Genomic DNA, 19303 nt, shown 5'->3' on the forward strand with positions numbered 1-19303 from the left:
TGATGTCTTAAGTCTTTTGGTTATGTCATTTGAATCAAGAGGGGGAGGTTAAAGTACTTGATTGGAAAGAATGATTATATTTGTTCTTTGGCAGTGAATGGCTTATTTGTACTTGACTGTGACCCACCCACCACTTGATTGTAATTTGGCCAGTTGCTATTAGACATCACTAGCATGACTAGTTGTAAGACAACCATGTAAAAATAGTGTGAATAAAATAATCGTCTGTAATGAACAAGGAAAGAATAAAGTTTTTATTTGTTATTTAAACCAACAATAAACAACAAGTTTAAAAAAAACATTTGAGTAAAAATAAAGTAAAAATAATTGTCAAGTTTAACCAGTAGGAGGTACAGGTGCTGGTTGAATTATCTCGCCTGGAAGAAAATAAAAAACAAGTAAGTGGTAAAATTATATAAAGGTAATGAATGATTTGAGTAAGGTTTTGAGTAGAGGAATGTTCAATAGGAAGAACATTGTTGAAATAGATAATGCTTTGGAAATGATTGGACTTCCATAATTAAATCTTGAGGCACATTGTAAATAACTGGCGAGAGGATGCTGAAAGCACTGCCGTGCATTCAAGCATCCTCTCATTGAAAATAAACACAGGTTATGCACATTTACATTATAATGAGGTAAATTAGTGTTGTCAACAGAGTGTCATGATTAAATCTGGTATGATGTGCATGGAACGACTCATGGTGCAAAAGCACACAAGTGTTGACGGAAGACCCAAATGATAGGTATCACCACCAACAACCAATTTGGTAGTAGTCATATTGCCGAAAATATTATATCTTGTTGTCTGTATATATGCAGCAACAATAAACTGTACAAAACCAGTAGCTAACTGTTTACAACATTGTACAAGACAGTATTATAGACCCATATCATGCAAAATTACAGGGTGTACAAATATACCCCCTTACTTTTAGGGTATTGTATGTTCATGCAACTGTCCATTCAGAATGAATCGAAAATAAAGTAGGTGCAAAGAGACTATATCAAATGTAATTGTACTTCATAGGAATATCATTGATGATATCAATCCCATCAGACTGATATAACTCGTAATGAATTTAACGCATGACAATGGCAATGTGCCATCTGACATATAACTCAAGTGAATTGACCATCTGCAAAGACAGCATTGTTGGTTTGCATAAGACAGCCCACACACATGCTATAAGGAGTAAAATTCTGGTATCACCAATGACAGGGCTGTAAATGAGTCAACATCAAACCAGAAACATAGAATGTAAATGCATAGACCTGTTTGTACAGAATACCAGTTTACCCCTCATTATTTATGTGGACCATGTTGAAAAGATCTCAAACCATTATAAGGCCAATGAAAAACAAATTTGGTGTTTCTAGTATTAGGGTAAAAAATATTGGGTAGTTGGCAGGGATTTTATTATTTTAGATTTATTTTTTCCCCAACATGTTCAATCTACATCAAATACAATCATTTTAAACAATTGTTTTTTTAAATGATAATAGATGATATAGTATCAACTTTTGTTCATTTTAGAAAAAGGTAACTCATTTCCATAAAAATAAAATTTGACCTTATTAACAAATGACAACACATGACATTGTTTAAGGTTGAGATGAGTGGCATGAACTGTTGATCGATGGCACCATTTCAAGAATGGCAGCTGGTGACAGCAAAACTTTCACTGATGTACATGTGTATGACATCAGCACAAGGAATTGGCCCCTATCAGTTTCTGCCTAATAAATGACAGTTACAGTACTCATTTCGCCCAGCCTCCCGCCCGCTTCCGGATTTCGATCGCTTTTTTTTCGCTCGCTTTGTTCAATTCGACCGCGCAATTTCCGCTTTTTTTTCGACCGCGCAAATCCGGAAGTATCCGTTCGCGCAATCGCTCGCTCGCTCGCCTGACAGAGCAACCGCCCGCATTTACAGTTCATTACCTACTGTTTCATGTACAAGTGTGTCATTTTTGTTTTTATGATGTTAAAATAAGAATAAATACAATTAAAAATTTATAGAACGACTGTTGAAAAAATACGGTGGATCACACGTCCATATAAAATTGGTAATAATACATACGCGTAGCAATAATGTCCACCATAAACAAGATCGAACCACACATGTGAAATCAAATACGACACTGACACAACTAATATGAAATAAAACCATTCAATTTTTGGTGGAGAGCTCAAAATGTCTACTGTAGAGTATGGTATTCATTGAGTAACCGTGTATAGGGTGACGGTTGTCATGCACGCATGGTTTGGGTTTAACACGGGTCAAGTTGTAGTTATGTAAATCTATGGCACCTATAACAATTGAAGAATATCTGCAGGAATAGTAAGACTGTGAAAAAAAAACGACCAATCGATTGTTATAGAATGACAGCAGTGTACAATTTGTCAAACAAATACAATACTTGCAAATGTAATGTCGGCCAGCGCCCATCTTACTTGTCCGAAGTTGTCGAAGCCGACATCAATGGAGATCGCGTTTTTTAACTAGGCGGCTGGCAAGCGGACTAACACGTTACATAAACTTGTTGAATTACAATTATGGTTTTTATTTTTGCGCCCAATGTCTCGTTATAAAATAAAGGATTCAAAGTTTGCAGGGTATTCCGTTTTTTGCGAACTCTGGGCGAAATACTTTCATGAGCTGTACGTAGTTCACTTACAGCCAAAACAAAGTCAGCTTGGACATTAAGTTGTGAGACGCGACAAAACAAACGCTGCCAGTGATAGATTACGTGAATAAAAAAAACAAAATAAACGCAATCAAAGGCGCCGACCACACGCTTTGGAAATAAATAGAACGCGTTGCTAAGAGGAATTGCACCTGCATCTCGACGACGTCTCCGGTCATGAGCAGGGTTTGCCGCGTCTTAGAAAAATTGAAAGTTAAAAAGGAATCAGTGTCGGGGAACCATTCACAATGTTTGCATGAAAAATCCCCCACGAAAACCTTTTTTTTTTCTGTTACAAACACTATAGTACCTGAATCCCGATTAATTCATAAATATGAATCGTAAAGGGTAAATTTCCTGCAATCCTTCAAGATTAAATTTGCCTCCGAAAATCTTTCTAACGATGACCTGGAAGATTGCCATGATTGAGTGCCACCATTTCTGTTCTAAGATTTATTCAGTATAATAATACAAATGTTCACCCCAACAGAGGTGCACATACAGTTTTAGCAACCCGAAGAGCTCATTGTCAACCGAGGCGAAGCACTACGATAAAGACTTTCCGTTCCCAATAAATAATAATAACAAAAAAAAAACTTCTCGTTCCCGACATTATGAAATTCTTTCGTTTTGGGGGAAAAACCCTGAAAAAAAAACTGATTTTGACAAGATAATTTAGAAATTGATATTAAGAATAATTCATAACGAAATGTATTCCATATGTACCCATAATTTTTTTTCATAATTACTGATTACACACGAATATTACAGAAAAAAATAATTTGCTATATTATCTATATTTGTGCCTTTTATTTGTCTTGAATCGTGACTGAAAGGAGCTGGATGAAATTACAAACTATGTTGTGTGTTCGACAACTCATGTATGAACAACAATTTTAATAAATATGATTTTACTTGGTAAAATTACTGTATTTTTCTACATAAAAACAAAAGAATTTCACAATGTCTTTATTATCATAGCGTTGTTGGTAAAAGTTGAAAATGATACATCCACGTGAACCTGCTTATATGAGATCGAAGGAGTCTCTGTTTTCAACAGCCGTATACATCTAAAACTGCGTCATCGCTAAGTTTCCTTGGTGGACCACGAGCTCTGTTCCTTGTTTGCACGTTATCATGTTCACACAATCGCAGACATTATTTGTAAGGGTGCTCTTTGAAATGGCACATTTTCTCGATGTTTTAGCGAGTACTCCGCGGGTATATGGCTTGTTCTCACATCAGCATAATTTTTCTCGAATTCACTCATCGCTTTCCCACATGCACTTCTCGTTCTTTGCTGCTAGCTTTTTTGCACTCTAATATGTTGTTGTTTTTGTCTTTCTAAACATCGAGTTTATTTTTGACATTCAACGAGATCGCTTGAATTTTGAATTTGATGACGGTTCGAATTTATCCACTTTTACAGTGATCAACATTGCGTTCGAGTAGAGTTACTAGTAATTATAAGCCTGATTTACATTTTTCTTGCGGTGTTTTTCGTCAATGTATTAAATATAAGTGCTTTGGGAAATAACATAATTATATTGCGCGAGTAAAAGAGTTTGGTGAGACTGTCACAACATACTAAAACAGATGTTTTATTTATTTCCAACGCGCGTGGTCGGCGCCTCTGATTGCGTTTATTTTGTATTTTTGTTTTCAAAATGTATCACTGGCTGCGTTTGTTTTGTTTTCCTCAACAAATTAACTGTTCCGAGATCTCTTTCATTTTTCGTCCGGCTGCTGCCAATCCAATAATTCGTCGTCGCATGTAGTCAGACAAGCGATTAATCGTCAGTCATTATACTAGTAGTTTAAGTCCAATTGATTTGTAGAAATTCAGCTATGCGATAATTATATGTGCAGTTTTGTTTTGCGCACCCAGACACGAGCAAAAGTTAACCAATAGATTTTCTGAACTACAGCATTCGTATTACTTGTGCAAATTGAGTAAGAGTCATAGTGTGAGTTGCGTTCGCAAATAACAAAGTGTCAAATTATTTTGAGCGCCGTTCGGAATAAATTTAGTCAAAATCACACAGAAACACACACACACAACACACAAATACTAGTACTCAATAATATCGCGATTGACCAGTCATATAGCTGCTTGAACTACACACACAAGGACGTAAATATGTAAATACAGGTCACAGTTCGACTTGCGTAGCAAACGTTACAATGTGTCAAGTGATTTGAAGGCGTCTTTTTTCCAAAACAGAGAAGCAATAGGCGTTGTATTTTGAATCGTCATTAAAACCTAAATTTATTACGAATAAAAACTTAAGTTTATACATACAATGTACGATCATTGTTACTCCAGCGGTCGGTTGGCAAGCGGACGGTGTTTCTGAAGTCAGTCATAGCAGGAGCGAGCGAACGAACAAAAGCGAGCGAGCGAGCGAACAAAAGCGAACGCGAGCGGAAAGCAGCGAGCGGTCGGAAATTAAGCGATAAGCGGTCGGGAAAAAAAGCGATAAAAGCGGGAGGTTGGGCGGAATGAGTACTGTATGTACATTCCTGATGTGGCCATTTGTCTACAATAGCAACATCACAAGCATGATAACAGCATTTTTGATGTACACATTGCAGCTCTTGCTGTTTCTTGCATGTGACAAAAATCCGCCTAAATCACAAAAAAATTGTAGTGGGCCAAACAATGGTCATGAGAAAGTAAGAATAAGTACAGCCAGCCATGCCAATGTGGTGAATGAAATGCAGTTTTTTGCATGGCTTTCTGCTCAATATTATACAGTGTGTGGTAGCCTATATAATCAATGGCGTGGTCACAAATGATTAATCATGATCACATACTTAATAGACACTATAACATTACATTAGTGGGTGACGACTATAAATCATATCATGCACTAGACATGGCTACATTCGAGGTCATCATTTTGCCAATGCCATTCTTGTAATTTCATTATTGTTGGCTGCATAGACCAGACTAATGTTCGAGTATTTACACATATCGGCCTTATTTTGGTTTTAGATGCTATTGTGACATAAATTGTAAGTGAAAAGTACAGAGCCCTGGCTGTGTGAATGAAAAGCGCACATGTTTGTATAATTTGCAACAACCCATTGCACATGTTTACTTTTAAGACTGCTGATACAGTCACTGGATTGTGTTGTCAGCAGAATTTGAGATACATACATCCTGTCTCTCCCTGTAGCATAATGGTATGTCTCACACAGTGACATGGTGATTGTGAAATACCTTAGAATGTGCTGAGCCCAGTGTTGTTGGCAATGAAAATAGATATGACATCATTGACCTGAGTCTCCTACTTTAAATTGGTAGAGCTTGAAGTAAGAGTGGTTTATTCCACTAAAAAAATTGGCATCATCTGTACACTGATTTGTTGGCTATTTCGAGATAACCAATCATTTCGTTATATACATTTTATTATTTGCATGGCCATAAATTAGCTAGTGTATTTAATTAAGTTGAGCCATAAGGGGAAAATCTTTAGTCAGGAAGGTGACCTGACTTGATCCTGTAACATCTTGTGATGCTGATTCCTGACTCCAGTGAGCTGTACCCAATACAGGGGTACATATGCAGACATGCTGTGCAGTAATCCCTGCTGATCAACAGGAACCACTGAAGCTCACTGCCTGAACTACTCCTGTTGTACCAGTGCTACCAGTAGCAGCAGATAGCAGTGCAGTTGCCGATACTCCCTGGACACAGAGCACGAGTGTAAATTGTAGTGCAGCTGCTTCGACAGTGTGCCAGACACGAAGGAATGCAACATTGCACATTGCTGTCCAATGGAGAGTGGAGTGTTCCCTGCAGCATCGATCAAGTCTCTAATTTATTTTATTTTACAGTGTATTCCCCTCCTTGCTGGTTCCAGTGACCAGCATCCCTGTTATTTGTTTATTAAAGCACAGGAAACCGTATATATTGTGTTGTGTTGATTTGTTATAATCGTTACTGGTATATTTCTTTCTGTGCACAGTCTCAGTTGTGGTGATATACATTCACCAAACGATCCCCACCCTGTGACGAAGTCAAGTCACCTCGACCCCTATCCTGTTCGACCCTGGACACCTCGACCCCAAGTTAGACACCTCGACCCCTTGCCCCCTAGTCACTTCGACCCCCGGAGTTACACACTGTGCGTCACTTCGACCCAAGAATTATACAACACTGATACGACAATATCATACTTTCCCTGAGTGTGTCGGCCACCGATTTCATTTCACTGTCTAGTTAATGTTCGTTGCTTGTCGATTTCTGTTCATTCTATCGCACGCAACTGCAAAATGACGCCATCTTGGACTGAACCATTGTACTTGATCGGTGACACCTTATTATCCCGCAAATGAGGTGTTGCCGACGCACATATTTTTACTAAGTAATACTTCAATGAGGTGATGCCGAAACCAGTTGTCACTAATATTGACACTTAATAAAAGGTGTGATAAAAGTAATTATTAAATTAATTATTATTAACAAGTTATTTTTGTAGGCATTCAAGCTTATATTCATAAAGATCTTTGTTAAAACATTAGGAGAGACCTGTGTTATCGTCTGCTTGTCGATTTCCCATGTTTATTTTACAGGCGGGCAACCTCAGAATTGACAGTATACAGCATTAAAGTGGATTAAACAGTGTGTACCCTTCATTCAAGATCAGTAATTGAGTATTTGTATCGTTTAAAATAAAACAAATATACATTTAGAATTGTTTCATACTATTTATATGAATATAATTTTTACCTTGCCCGTACCATCAAAGATGGAAGGGAAAGGTATATTAAGGGAAAAATGTTGTCCGGCGTTGTCGTCGTCGTCGTCGTTGTTGTCGTCGTCGTCGTTAATAATTGTTATTGTGTGCATAATAACTTTACTAATTCTATTCCAAACTTTATCAAACTTGGTCACCTTATTCATCAGTATAAAGTCTTCCCTGAGTTTGAACAACAGATGTCCTGTATGAAAATATCATGCAAAAATTGAGAAAATATGATAAAATATTTTGACTGTTTCTACTTGACTGATCACTGGTGATACACATCAAAGGTCACTGATCTCAGTGGAAATATGCATTGTTGTATGTGTTCAATGAAGCAAATGATTTATCTTGTAATAATATCCTTGGTAATGTATCTCAGAATCCCATACTGGGTTTCAAAACCAACTCATGGAGAGATTGCACAGTCTGATACACATTTGCAAACCTACCAATAAAATCTTTACAGAAAACAAGATGTCAGAAAATCAATATAAGCACTCCTATAAACTGGGTGCCTAACTTTGATCAAGATCTGAAGCTAATAGAAAATCTGTTTAGTTCAAAGTTATCAAATAAAAAACAATACATAAAAAATACATTAAAAGCAAAACATTTCATCCACATTTTAAAAAGAAAATTATTCTAAAATATATGTATTCTGTATTTGACAAACAGTTCATTCGACAAATGAAAACGCACAGGAATATGTTTCAGCTATTAGAACAGAATGATAGAGTTTTTATAATACTAGTTTAAAAACGCACTTCAAAGATTGCAATGTTTGAAGATGTAGATTCTCAGGAGGCAACAGTACTGTTGACTTCTTCCTCCACTGGACACCAACTATTTACTGTGGAATACTTTATTTTCGCTGGAATAAATTTTCGCTGAAAAGGCTTTTTAGGCGTTTTGTGTGGAATTTATTTTCACTGATTTTTGATGAGTTTAATGTGAAATATAGGAAAAAAAGTATATTCGCTGGATTTTATTTTCACGGAAACATCCCTTCAGCGAAAAAAAATTCCAAGCGAAAATAAAGTATTCTACAGTAAGTTGATTTGCATACAAAGCAGAGCTTGCAACATGATAGCTATTCATAAAGGGAGTTTTTTTTTTACTTTTCATATAATACAGTAGTCACACAATGAGGCAGTTCATATTTGTCTCAGTGAATCATTAATTTTTGACAGACACCTGTACAAAATACTTGGACTAAAGCCAGCTAAATTTTTCTGTTATCTTGCATGTTTTATGAATCTATTCACATCTAAATGCAGCACTTTTTGTTTGCAATGAGACATTTGTTTTTATTTTAAAATATCTGAATTACTTTGAATAAAGCTGGAAATTATGTTCCTTAAAATAATTAAACAAATAAGGCATGTTTTTGTAAGATATTTACATCTTTTAAGGACATTCGGTAGACTGATTCCCCACTGTTGGTTCAACCCCAAAACTTGTTTGTATTCAAAATTAATTATGACAATGCATATTTATATTGAAACAAACTATGATAAAGGGAATTATATTATATAACAAAGGGCAAGGTCACCAGAGTTCAACTATGTTTGTAGTTATTTGTGTTTTTTTAATTTTGAACTATAAACTCAACTGCTGAGTAAGCAGTGTGTTTGGTTGGTTCGGTATATCTCTTTTTGGAGGATGTTGTGGCCCTGAAAAGGGCTGTTTTGTTTGTGTACTAAGTACAAGTATTTAAGATTTGGGACCATAAATCTTGCTGCATTCCACCAGGAGTCTGGTGCTTGACATCTCACGGCGGTCATACTTTCCCCAGGCGTCAAATAATTTGCCCTGGGTACTTCGATATGCTTTCCTTTGGTTGTGGTCGTGTAGACCAGCTCTAAAGTGGTCACCTCTTTGGATTACAGATGCATGGCAATTAATCAACTTAACTGTTCTTGCACTGCAACGCCAAGTGGTTTTGTTTTTGCCTGGTATGTGTAACCCTGGTTGTCGACCAACATTGCATTGCCGCGAATAGATGCTCCGGGAAGTACTTCATATTTGATGACAAACTCTTCATCCATGTCTGGCAACGAATCTGACAGCGACTCATCAGAAAGAGTATCCTCTAAGTACTCTGATGGCTGGTCAAATGACTGTTGCGCGGTAAAGGACTGGGATAGATCTGTCTCCGCATCGTCTTCGTCAATCTGTATATCGGTTGGTTGATCATCTATTTCCGCAGTTGGTGTTGGGCAGTCAGCACAAGACCAAAGGAACTCAGCAGAACTGTCATTGATGAGCTGGAGATACGTCTCCCTGGAGACACCCGAGTTGCAAGTACGATGTTGCCATCTGCTGCAAGAACTGAACTCAGACTGACCTAACATTGATTTTCTCTGGGGTTTTATAGAGGTTTTGACTTTGAAATAATCGGTGGCCGACACACTCAAGGAAAGTATGATATTGTCGTATCAGTGTTGTATAATTCTTGGGTCGAAGTGACGCACAGTGTGTAACTCCGGGGGTCGAAGTGACTAGGGGGCAAGGGGTCGAGGTGTCTAACTTGGGGTCGAGGTGTCCAGGGTCGAACGGGATAGGGGTCGAGGTGACTAGAAATCCCTGTGACAGTGGACGAGCTGATAGGGAGGAGACTTATAAGATAAGCACGCTACCAAAGACAAAGACTATTAGACCGGTATTAAAGACAAGCTCCCCGATCCTGAATACGGTGTAGCCCCATAAAGGCCCCCCGCATTTAACGTCACACTATTTTATTGAGATGCATCGTGACAACTGTGGCGTGAAGGACCGCTAGGTTAGGTAATTGTTACTAGTCGCACCGTGCATGTGCACATTGCACAAATCATACGAGTTCACAGGCCATAGACCTAGTAACTCGCTGTCATCATTTATGTACGATGCAATACTTGGCGATTTATTTTTGGCCATTAGATTCCCTGATTCATGACATCAGGTGCCAATAAATCCTGAAAATCGGCTTTGCTAAGCAATGAGTCGTTTAGTTCAAAACACTGAATGATCATAGCATGGTGTGCAGTAGCTGCAGTTCTGTAGCTCGCTTGGTTTCGCTGTCGGTTATTTTGTTCGTCGCGGTGTTAACGCGAAACCAGGGAGCTACAGTTTCATCCTATGCGAGTTACCATATTTTACCGACCTGAAATCAGGTCGGGACGTAACAGCCGTTTTTTTTCATTATTTTCGCCTCAAGTTGCTACTTTTCTACTGTCGATGGGTCCCGAAACTATTTCATCAATTATTTTGAGGGCGATTGTCCGAAATTGGTCATTTTCACGACGAAAACTGCGTGAAATGGGAAAACTGTGACGCCTTGTGACGTCACGATAACTTATTCAAGATGGCGGCAAACGCGGGGATTTCGCTGTAGTTTTCCGCGGTTTTCGTCGTGAAATCGACCAATTTCGGACAATCGCCCTCAAAATAATTGATGAAATAGTTTCGGGACCCATCGACAGTAGAAAAGTAGAAACTTGAGTCGAAAATAATGAAAAAAAACGGCTGTTACGGCCCGACCTGATTTCAGGTCGGTAAAATATGGTAACTCGCATAGAATGGAACTGTAGCTCCCTGGTTTCGCGTTAACACCGCGACGAACAAAATAACCGACAGCGAAACCAAGCGAGCTACAGAACTGCAGCTAGGTGTGCAGAGTTTTAGAGGTAAAGCAATTGTTAAGAATATATTAAAATTTGTGGAAAAGGGCAAGAACTCTTACCTTCTTGTCTGTACGGCGTCCTGGGCTGGCTAGAAAAATAACCTACGTCATCAAAAGATGCGTATACGTGTACTGTAGACAATTTCCATGACGCTGCATTGCATGCGTAGAGTCGACGTCACGATTTGTGCTTATCAATTTTTCTCCGCTATTTTCAACAAATAATTCACTTTTTTCTCCTAGGAAAACGTCGTCAATCTTATTTTATTAACCTGAACTTTGTATTGACAGTGCAAATTATACCCAAATAAGCGTCTTTGGTTGATTTCTGGCACCCAAAATTCATTCTCGTCTCAGTCCTAATTACGCGTTTAGGACTGACCTGGTGATCCAAAATTGACCTCGCATGAAAATACTGCCGCCTACGGCGGGTCCCGGGATCATTGCGTCAAGTTTCGCTGGTTCCCGGCGTCCTTTGCGAATATTGAAGATAATATTAGGTAATCGTAGTCCTAAATAACTATTAAAAATAGCTAGACGTTTCGAGCAATGGCTCTTTATCGATAGCATAGAAGCAAGTGTGATAACGTACAGGTAGAACATAGGAACGTAAGAACGCGCATGAACTATAAGTTAGAATCACAAAAAATTCCACAATAGAACAAATAACGCGCCTTAGGTAGTGAGCTCAACAAATGAGTTGAACTGTTTGTTAATACCATGGGGTTCTTTAGTTCCAAGGCGGAATATAGTTTCCTCCTCGACACGCCTGAGCTGATTTTCGTCGCCATTGACAACACATACACCAGAAATAGACATATCTGTAATATTATGTCCACTAGAATTAAAATGAAGTGAAACCGGATAATAACGATTTTTCTGTCTAGTTTGCCGTAGATGCTCAGCAAACCGATCACCCAGTCGACGAACTGTAGAACCAATATAAAGTTTCCCGCATCTAATACATGAAATGCAATATACAACATTCATAGTGATACAACTGAACGGATATTTGACCTCAACATCTCCCTTGGGACCAAATATACGATTAGTGTCTGTAATAAAAGGACAAGTATTACACCTAGGACGATTACACGGGACAGAACCATATTTCTCAGGGTCTCCCCTTTCACCCGTATGCACCAATAACCTCCTTAAATTAGTGTCACGGCGCCAGGCAGTAGTAGGCATTAGTGGAAACGTAGAACTTGTCTCCTCACTGGTCTGTAAAATGTGAAAATGTTTGTACATAATGTTTTTAATCCTGACATTTAAAGGATGGTACGTAAGTGCCAAAATTACACGATCCTGATTGTCACGGGAAACCGTAGAACCAATACAATCAGTTCTTGACATTGACACAACCTTGGCCAATGCTTTCCCAGTGACATTACGAGGATAACCCCGTTTTCTGAAATAATCACATAAAATCCTCGCCTGGTTACGGAAATCAGTATCATCGCTGCAAATACGACGTACCCGGAGTAACTGCGAGTAAGGTATGGAGTCCTTCATTCTAGTAGGATGTGATGATTCATACTGTAAATAACAATGTGAATCAGTAGGTTTTGTGTAGATAGATGTAGAAATGCGATCACCATCTACCTTAGTAGAAATATCGAGAAATGGTAGTGTTATTTCTGATATCTCATGTGTGTATTGTATGGCGGGATTAAAGTTCTTCACAAAGTCAATGAACTGTAATAACTCATCCCGACTGCCAGACATGGCACCAAATCCATCATCAATGTACCTGACATAAAATTCAGGTTTAGTGCCTTGAAAGGACGAAAAAATTAACTCCTCTTGATATGACATGAATAAACATGCATAGCTCGGACCAAAACAACTGCCCATAGCCACACCTCGTTTCTGTATATAATGTTTACCATTAAAAGAAAAGCAATTCCCGTTCAAAACTAATTCCGCTAAGCGCACCAACACAAACGTAGGAGGATCCTTAACTGTCCTTTTATTCAGAAAATGCTGTAAAGCCAACAGTCCATCAGTGTGCGGGATAGATGTATAAAGGGATTTTACATCCATAGAAAACAAAAATCTGGGTATATCCGGTGTGAAACGAAATAACTCTAGTTTCCTAAGTGCATCATTTGTATCCTGAACATACGTAGGCTGTGACGCAACAATAGGTCTCAACATTGAATCCAAGTATCGAGCTATGTGCTCAGTCGGACAATTACATGCTGAGACAATGGGTCTACCAGGGTTGTTTACCTTGTGAATCTTGTGTCCTTTGCGAATGGCAGGTAGGACGCAGGTAACTAGTAATCGCCATATTGTTCCATTTGGGCCGGTTTTCCGGCCGGAAGGAACGCGACTGGGTGACGTAATTTGAAAACATTCCAAGTTCCGTTTTGCGTAAACGTGTCTGTAATGCTACAATAAAGCCATGCTCATACATACTGCCTGCTTAGATTTACAGATTTGATATGTTCTGTGCAAATTTATAACAAAAAAACAATTCTTTTTATTCGCCCAACTTTCGAAAGCAAAAGGAAACCCCTGAACGGCCACGAGCGTAAGCGCTGACGTCAGGTAACTAAGGGAAATGGAACAAGCAACGAGAAAGTGATGTACCAATCAGAATGCCAGAACCGTTACTAGTTACCGGCCTCTTGTGGCTTGGTACGCCATGACACTTGAGGCGGGAACCAGCCAAGCCAATGCGTCAAGATGAACATGTACTAGTACGTTTCGCATGCGCGCGCATACCGTACCTGCCATGCTTAAACTTACACGCCTGATACAGTGCTTCTGGTACAAAGTACAAATCGACGTCACAAAAATAAAATTCCCTTTTATCGAATATCAACCAACTGACATGTTTGTGTTTTTCGCCATGACAAAGCAGGCGTATTTCTGCAACCTATTCTCGCTACTTCCGGGAAAGTGGTCTATTGGCAAAAATGTGGTTGTTAATAAACGCTGACAAAAAAAATCCAATGATTCGTGTCATGTCGAGACTTGTTCAAATACTTTGCCATAGAGGGCGTCCTTGGTTATTATTCAGTGACCTTTGGCCCCGTGTGCCCGTTTACTGTTTATGTTTTTTTATATGCTGTCTAGATACCGTACATACCGTGAAAAAGTGACATAACCATGGCAACAGGGTAAGTATATCTATATTTATATGTCTTACTTTGCCAAATGTTCATACAAACTATCAACGGTCAACATTGTACACCATACAGCACTAATGTATAGTCAATTTTATTCTAAAATAGTAATAGTACAGGTACTGTACAGCATAATTACCACTGAACTCAATATAAAACTTATAAGACGTTTCATTATAGTCATTTTTCTACTAACTGTAATAGTTTGAAAGTTGTTCAACATCGAATAAATCATTGAACATATATCCACGGTCCCTATAGAGGGACTGTCTTATATGAAAATAGAGCTTGTTATGGTGTTTGTTTACAGTGGCCATATTGAATCCATGGCGACTGACCCTCCCCCTCCTCTATCTCACGACAAAAACATTTATTGCACACACGTGTGACACTGAGAACATTGATTTATTGTTCCAGGGTCTGAAAATCAAATCCTCAACCAATAAAATGAGTAATGGCAGTTTATTCTGCGGTCAAAATATATATTATTCTGTTCTGTAATAATATCAACCTGGGGATGTGGCAAAACTAAATACTATTACCTCTATCGGAATCCCATTTGTCATCCAGCTTGCATAGGTAGTGATGTCAGATAGAGTGTTGCGTGGCCATAGTACGCGATCTCATAACAAAGGCACTCATTGAATTCAGGTATCTCAAGTAGTCAGATGTCGTCTGTTCCTCTTCAGTTGCCAAATGAGCAGCTTTCCTTGCTTTATTTTGTCGCCACTAATAGGCATAATGTGGCTTTCTGATTTACCTACCCGAAAGACATAGATGTTCGCGTGGAATTTAATCACGCTCAAAACGACCTTCAGCAAAAATGAAGAACCGCGCCATAATAAAGTATTTCTTTTGTCTTTTGATTACGTAAATGTTTAATTTCAATCTCAAAAGAGTGGTTAAACCAGATTTTATAAAATGCATCACATTCATACCAGATGCGGTGAACTTATCATGCTGAGTGTAAAAAACAAAAACTTTTTTCATAGCGAAAAGTGTTTTGATCCATAACAAAATATTTTTTTTTCTTGCAGCTCTTGCTCCTTGCTTTTTGTAAAAAATGATCTGCGACATGTACCAAGAATTAGTCACGTGACTACTAAGTAAACATGGAGGTGTTATTTTGAATAAAAATAAGTTTTGTGTAAAAACAACGGGGGTTTTGACAAAAAAGAAATCTGAAAATCAAGGCAGCATCAGCCCCATCAATGCCACAAGTAGTAAACAACTAGGCCAATTTCTGACGACACACAACTCTCTCGAATGACCACTGTGATGAAAGATTACCTGAAAACGCCAAAAAACAAAACATTCGTAACGTTGCGCTATTTTTGGACATTTGAATCATCGGATGGACTGAATTTTACAACAAAACACAACGAATCATGGAGTCACTCAGTAGATTTGCAGTATTAAAATCCAAAACCCGTATTCGCCCTCGAAATAAAGCGAAGTTGTTACAGTGCACAGTGGCCCTGCATAATTCTTCTTCTTCATTCATTTTCAAGAAGTCAGATTTTTGTCCTGTATATATTTAAATAATTTATTACAGGGTACGTCATATTTACTGCATCCTATTAAAAATTGGTACTTGTCTTCAATTTCATCACGGATCTGTGCAAAGTTTACATATTCTTTCATTTCTAGGAATTTTCTTTTGCCTACCAGTCTCAATGAGAAATTCTAAATTTGCAAAATGATCACAAGATGAAGTTTTTTCGAACCACGCCGACCTTTCCCAACTGTTCGTTCGACCAATACAGATTTTCGGTTGATCTCAAATTGCCTGTCAGACTTTTTGAAGGATGGAAACTGCCCATTTCTTTGCTTTTTATTTGAACACTCAAACCTGTGTGAGCCCCAGCCATGCCGTGTGTCATCGGAAATACACAGTTTTCGAATTCATTGGGGTACTTCTTTTTTGCTTCATGATAAATCTTCGAATGATACAACAACACAGAGTTGCAGCAGTCGTCATAGTGATAATAATAGATTTCGTTTCTGTTTGTTCGCAGTGACCAATGAACAGGAGTCGGGGTTGATATGATCGTGTTGTCTTTAGCGTGCGCTGTTTCCGTCGTTAAAGGATTATAAGCAAATTACGCAATAAGTCAATGTTATTATTTGCGTCCAGACTGTTATCTCAAAAACACAGTTTCCCGTTACTTATACGAGTAGTTTTTCATATTTTGTTTAAAAAAGACATTACCGCATACTTAATAAACGCTGAGCTATTAACTATCCTGTGTAGATCCATGTAGTAATACTTATGGTAATTTACTGAGACAATTTAACAACAAAAATGTCATTTCTCACATGTTGCTGATTGTTCAGACAATGTTATGTGCTCATAATTATGAAGACTTTGACCTCTGACCTCTGTGTCGGAGAATGTTTCTGGTCGGACCATCATTTATAACAATTTTATTGAATATAGTAGTTGGAACTTAGTCAACATTTCCATATGGGTCCAAATCAGGAAAACAATGAACTTATCTCATGAACTTAATGTTATTGCTCCATATAAAATCTAAATAAATACATATTTGTGTACGTTTCTCAGATTGCCATCATGTGAGATGGACGAGCAATTCTTTGCAGAAATCGTCCAGTATATACCACCCAAGAACTGGAAAATGTTTGCCAGGAAATTGGGAATGAAAGATCGTGACGTGGATGCTATTCAGATGGACAATTGTCACAATGGCACAGATGAACAAATCTATCAAATGCTGAAAGTCTGGAGAGATCGAACACATGGGGCATCGGTAGATAAGTTATTGAACACGTTCCAAGGAATGAGGCTGCACTCAGAAGCTCAGCAAGTAAAAGTTTTAGTGTTGGGTGGTAGCCTAGATACAGGTTAGAATCCATGGTCGTTGATAATACTAGTACATATCACCTACGTTGATCCCTTCTTTGCGACCGTACCGACGCCCACGTTGGCTGCAGTTAACTATTTCGTTGCGATCATCGCCCACATTGGCTGCAGTTGATCACTTCGTTACGATCATCGCCAACGTTAGTCATTCATGTAATTATCATATACTAGTATATATAATGGAAGTAAGTAATCGTAGTTTCTGGTAATTATTTATTATGAAGTAATACTCTATTAATCTAGTAGTTACGCGTGTGTTATATTTTACCCACACCTTCAGCTCTATTCATATTTTTCATTGAGAACCCTAACCCTAAACGGATACTTTGTCCAAAACTTCATGTTACATTGAATAATTAACAAGGGTTACCATTACCTACTATTATTTCCATTATAATATTTTTCAATCCTAGCAGTTTTCTCCGTTTTTAACTTGTAATTATCACATGCGCCAACAATTGTAGTAAATTAACGATACATATCAATCGTATCAGAATAATCTCCACTCAAGGTGTATTCTTATTAATTCTTAGAACTAGTTGAAGACCAGCTGGAAATCCAAAGTATCCGAACTGTGGGTTGTGAAGGACGAAAGTTGGGCGCGTTCAGCGAACCATGTGGTATTACCACAAACCATAAAGAGGAACTAGTGGTCGCCGATAGAGATAACCACCGCATACAAATTATGACGTGGAATGGAAGGCAGCAGAAGCAAATTTTCTTCAATCACTTCTTAAACCCGTTCACGCCATGGGACGTAGCTGTGTCAAGTGATGGTATTTATTATGTCTCGGATACGGGGAACCATCAAATAGTTGTGTGCAAAGAGAATAATGTTTTGATTTCTACATTTGGAAATAATGAAAACATCGATCCTGGAAGTATTGCTTTGACCATTGATCAACATCACCTTATGGTGGCAGACTTCCAGGCCAGTTTATACTGTGTACGAAAGTACACCGTTGAGGGCGAGCACATAGCTGTGTATGGTACGAGTTTCAGCTATCCGTATGCATTGTGTGGCACTAGTGACGATAATGTAATTGTCAGCGACAGTGCCAATGACGTCATACATGTTTTAAATTCGGAATGTCAAAGTGTTAATTCGTTTCCTCATGGCGTGTCAGAGGTCAGATTTCCCACAGGAGTGGACGTGGACGAAACTGGTAACGTGCTTGTCTGTGACAGCGTTAATAACCGAATATTAAAGTACGATAACCAAGGTCATTTGTTGGCATCTATAGGCCAGGATCAAGTTCAAAGTCCAAAGTATATTGTTGTCAGTAAAAATGGTCCGTTGAGAATTGCTATTACAGAGGAAATGAAGCACACGGTCAAGGTTCTATACTTGTGACAATACCCAGTGTGCAGTCATCACAGTGGACAATTTTGTTGATTTATAGGATGCCATTGATTGGATGAACCGTTGCTGATATTTTAAAACACGCACGTTGATTGGATGAATTCTTGCTGACATTTCAAAACACGCACATTGATTGGATGAACCGTTGCTGACATTTTAAAACACGCACATTGATTGGATGAAGTCTGGCTGACATTTTAAAACACGCAGATTGATTGGATTAAGCGCTGTTGGCATTTTAAAAATTGTATGATTATTTATCTATCTATTGGATCAACATCTTTATACAAATATATAACATTGAACAAATAGAGAGAAAACGCAGATTAAAAAATATGCCCCTCTCTTGTCTATAAAGGAACTACGTTTGTTTCTTATATGACCTTTCACACATCATTTTACTTTGTTCATGTCAAATAAAATGACATAACCACACAAATGTTTGTGTTTTTTAGCTTCTCTGTCATCGTTTTTTTTTTTTGGCGTTTTAAGGCAGAAGTAATCTTACACCACAATGCTCATTTGAGGTAGTTGTCCGTCGTCGTCCGCCCGTCGTCCGTCTGTCCGTCAACAATTATATTCCCACCTTCTACCAGCTCAATTGCTTGATACTTGGTATGTAGAACCCTTGAGCGGACTTCTGTCAGATATATTTATTTCGTGACGATACTTTCGATTTCTATTTTTGAAGAATATTTTTTGTAAACATTTTTCGACTTCTTGCAAACTGTCAGCTTAATTGGTTTGACGCCTGGTATACAGGTACCTTAGCTGTACTTTTGTCAAATTTGTTCATTTTGTGGAGATATTTTCA

General features: G+C 38.2%; 1 protein-coding gene and 1 long non-coding RNA gene across 2 annotated transcripts; one reads left to right on the forward strand and one right to left on the reverse strand.

Annotated features, from left to right (window-relative positions):
• Positions 1 to 228: 228 nt before the first annotated feature.
• Positions 229 to 11220, reverse strand: LOC146745458 (uncharacterized). Its single transcript, XR_014929400.1, has 2 exons — positions 11166 to 11220; positions 229 to 377 (listed from the first exon to the last, which is right to left on the reverse strand). It is a non-coding gene; the product is annotated as an uncharacterized LOC146745458 (long non-coding RNA).
• A 2974-nt stretch (positions 11221 to 14194) lies between these two features.
• Positions 14195 to 18928, forward strand: LOC146745459 (protein meiotic P26-like). Its single transcript, XM_085499500.1, has 3 exons — positions 14195 to 14236; positions 16809 to 17107; positions 17660 to 18928. Exons 1-3 carry the CDS (start codon positions 14226 to 14228, stop codon positions 18478 to 18480), a joined length of 1131 nt encoding a protein of 376 aa, XP_085355626.1. The 5' UTR covers positions 14195 to 14225; the 3' UTR covers positions 18481 to 18928.
• The last annotated feature ends 375 nt before the right edge of the window (positions 18929 to 19303 follow it).

The sequence above is a fragment of the Saccoglossus kowalevskii genome, chromosome 5 (genome assembly GCF_978046115.1).
Source record: "Saccoglossus kowalevskii chromosome 5, keSacKowa6.1, whole genome shotgun sequence".
Lineage (NCBI taxonomy): Eukaryota > Metazoa > Hemichordata > Enteropneusta > Harrimaniidae > Saccoglossus > Saccoglossus kowalevskii.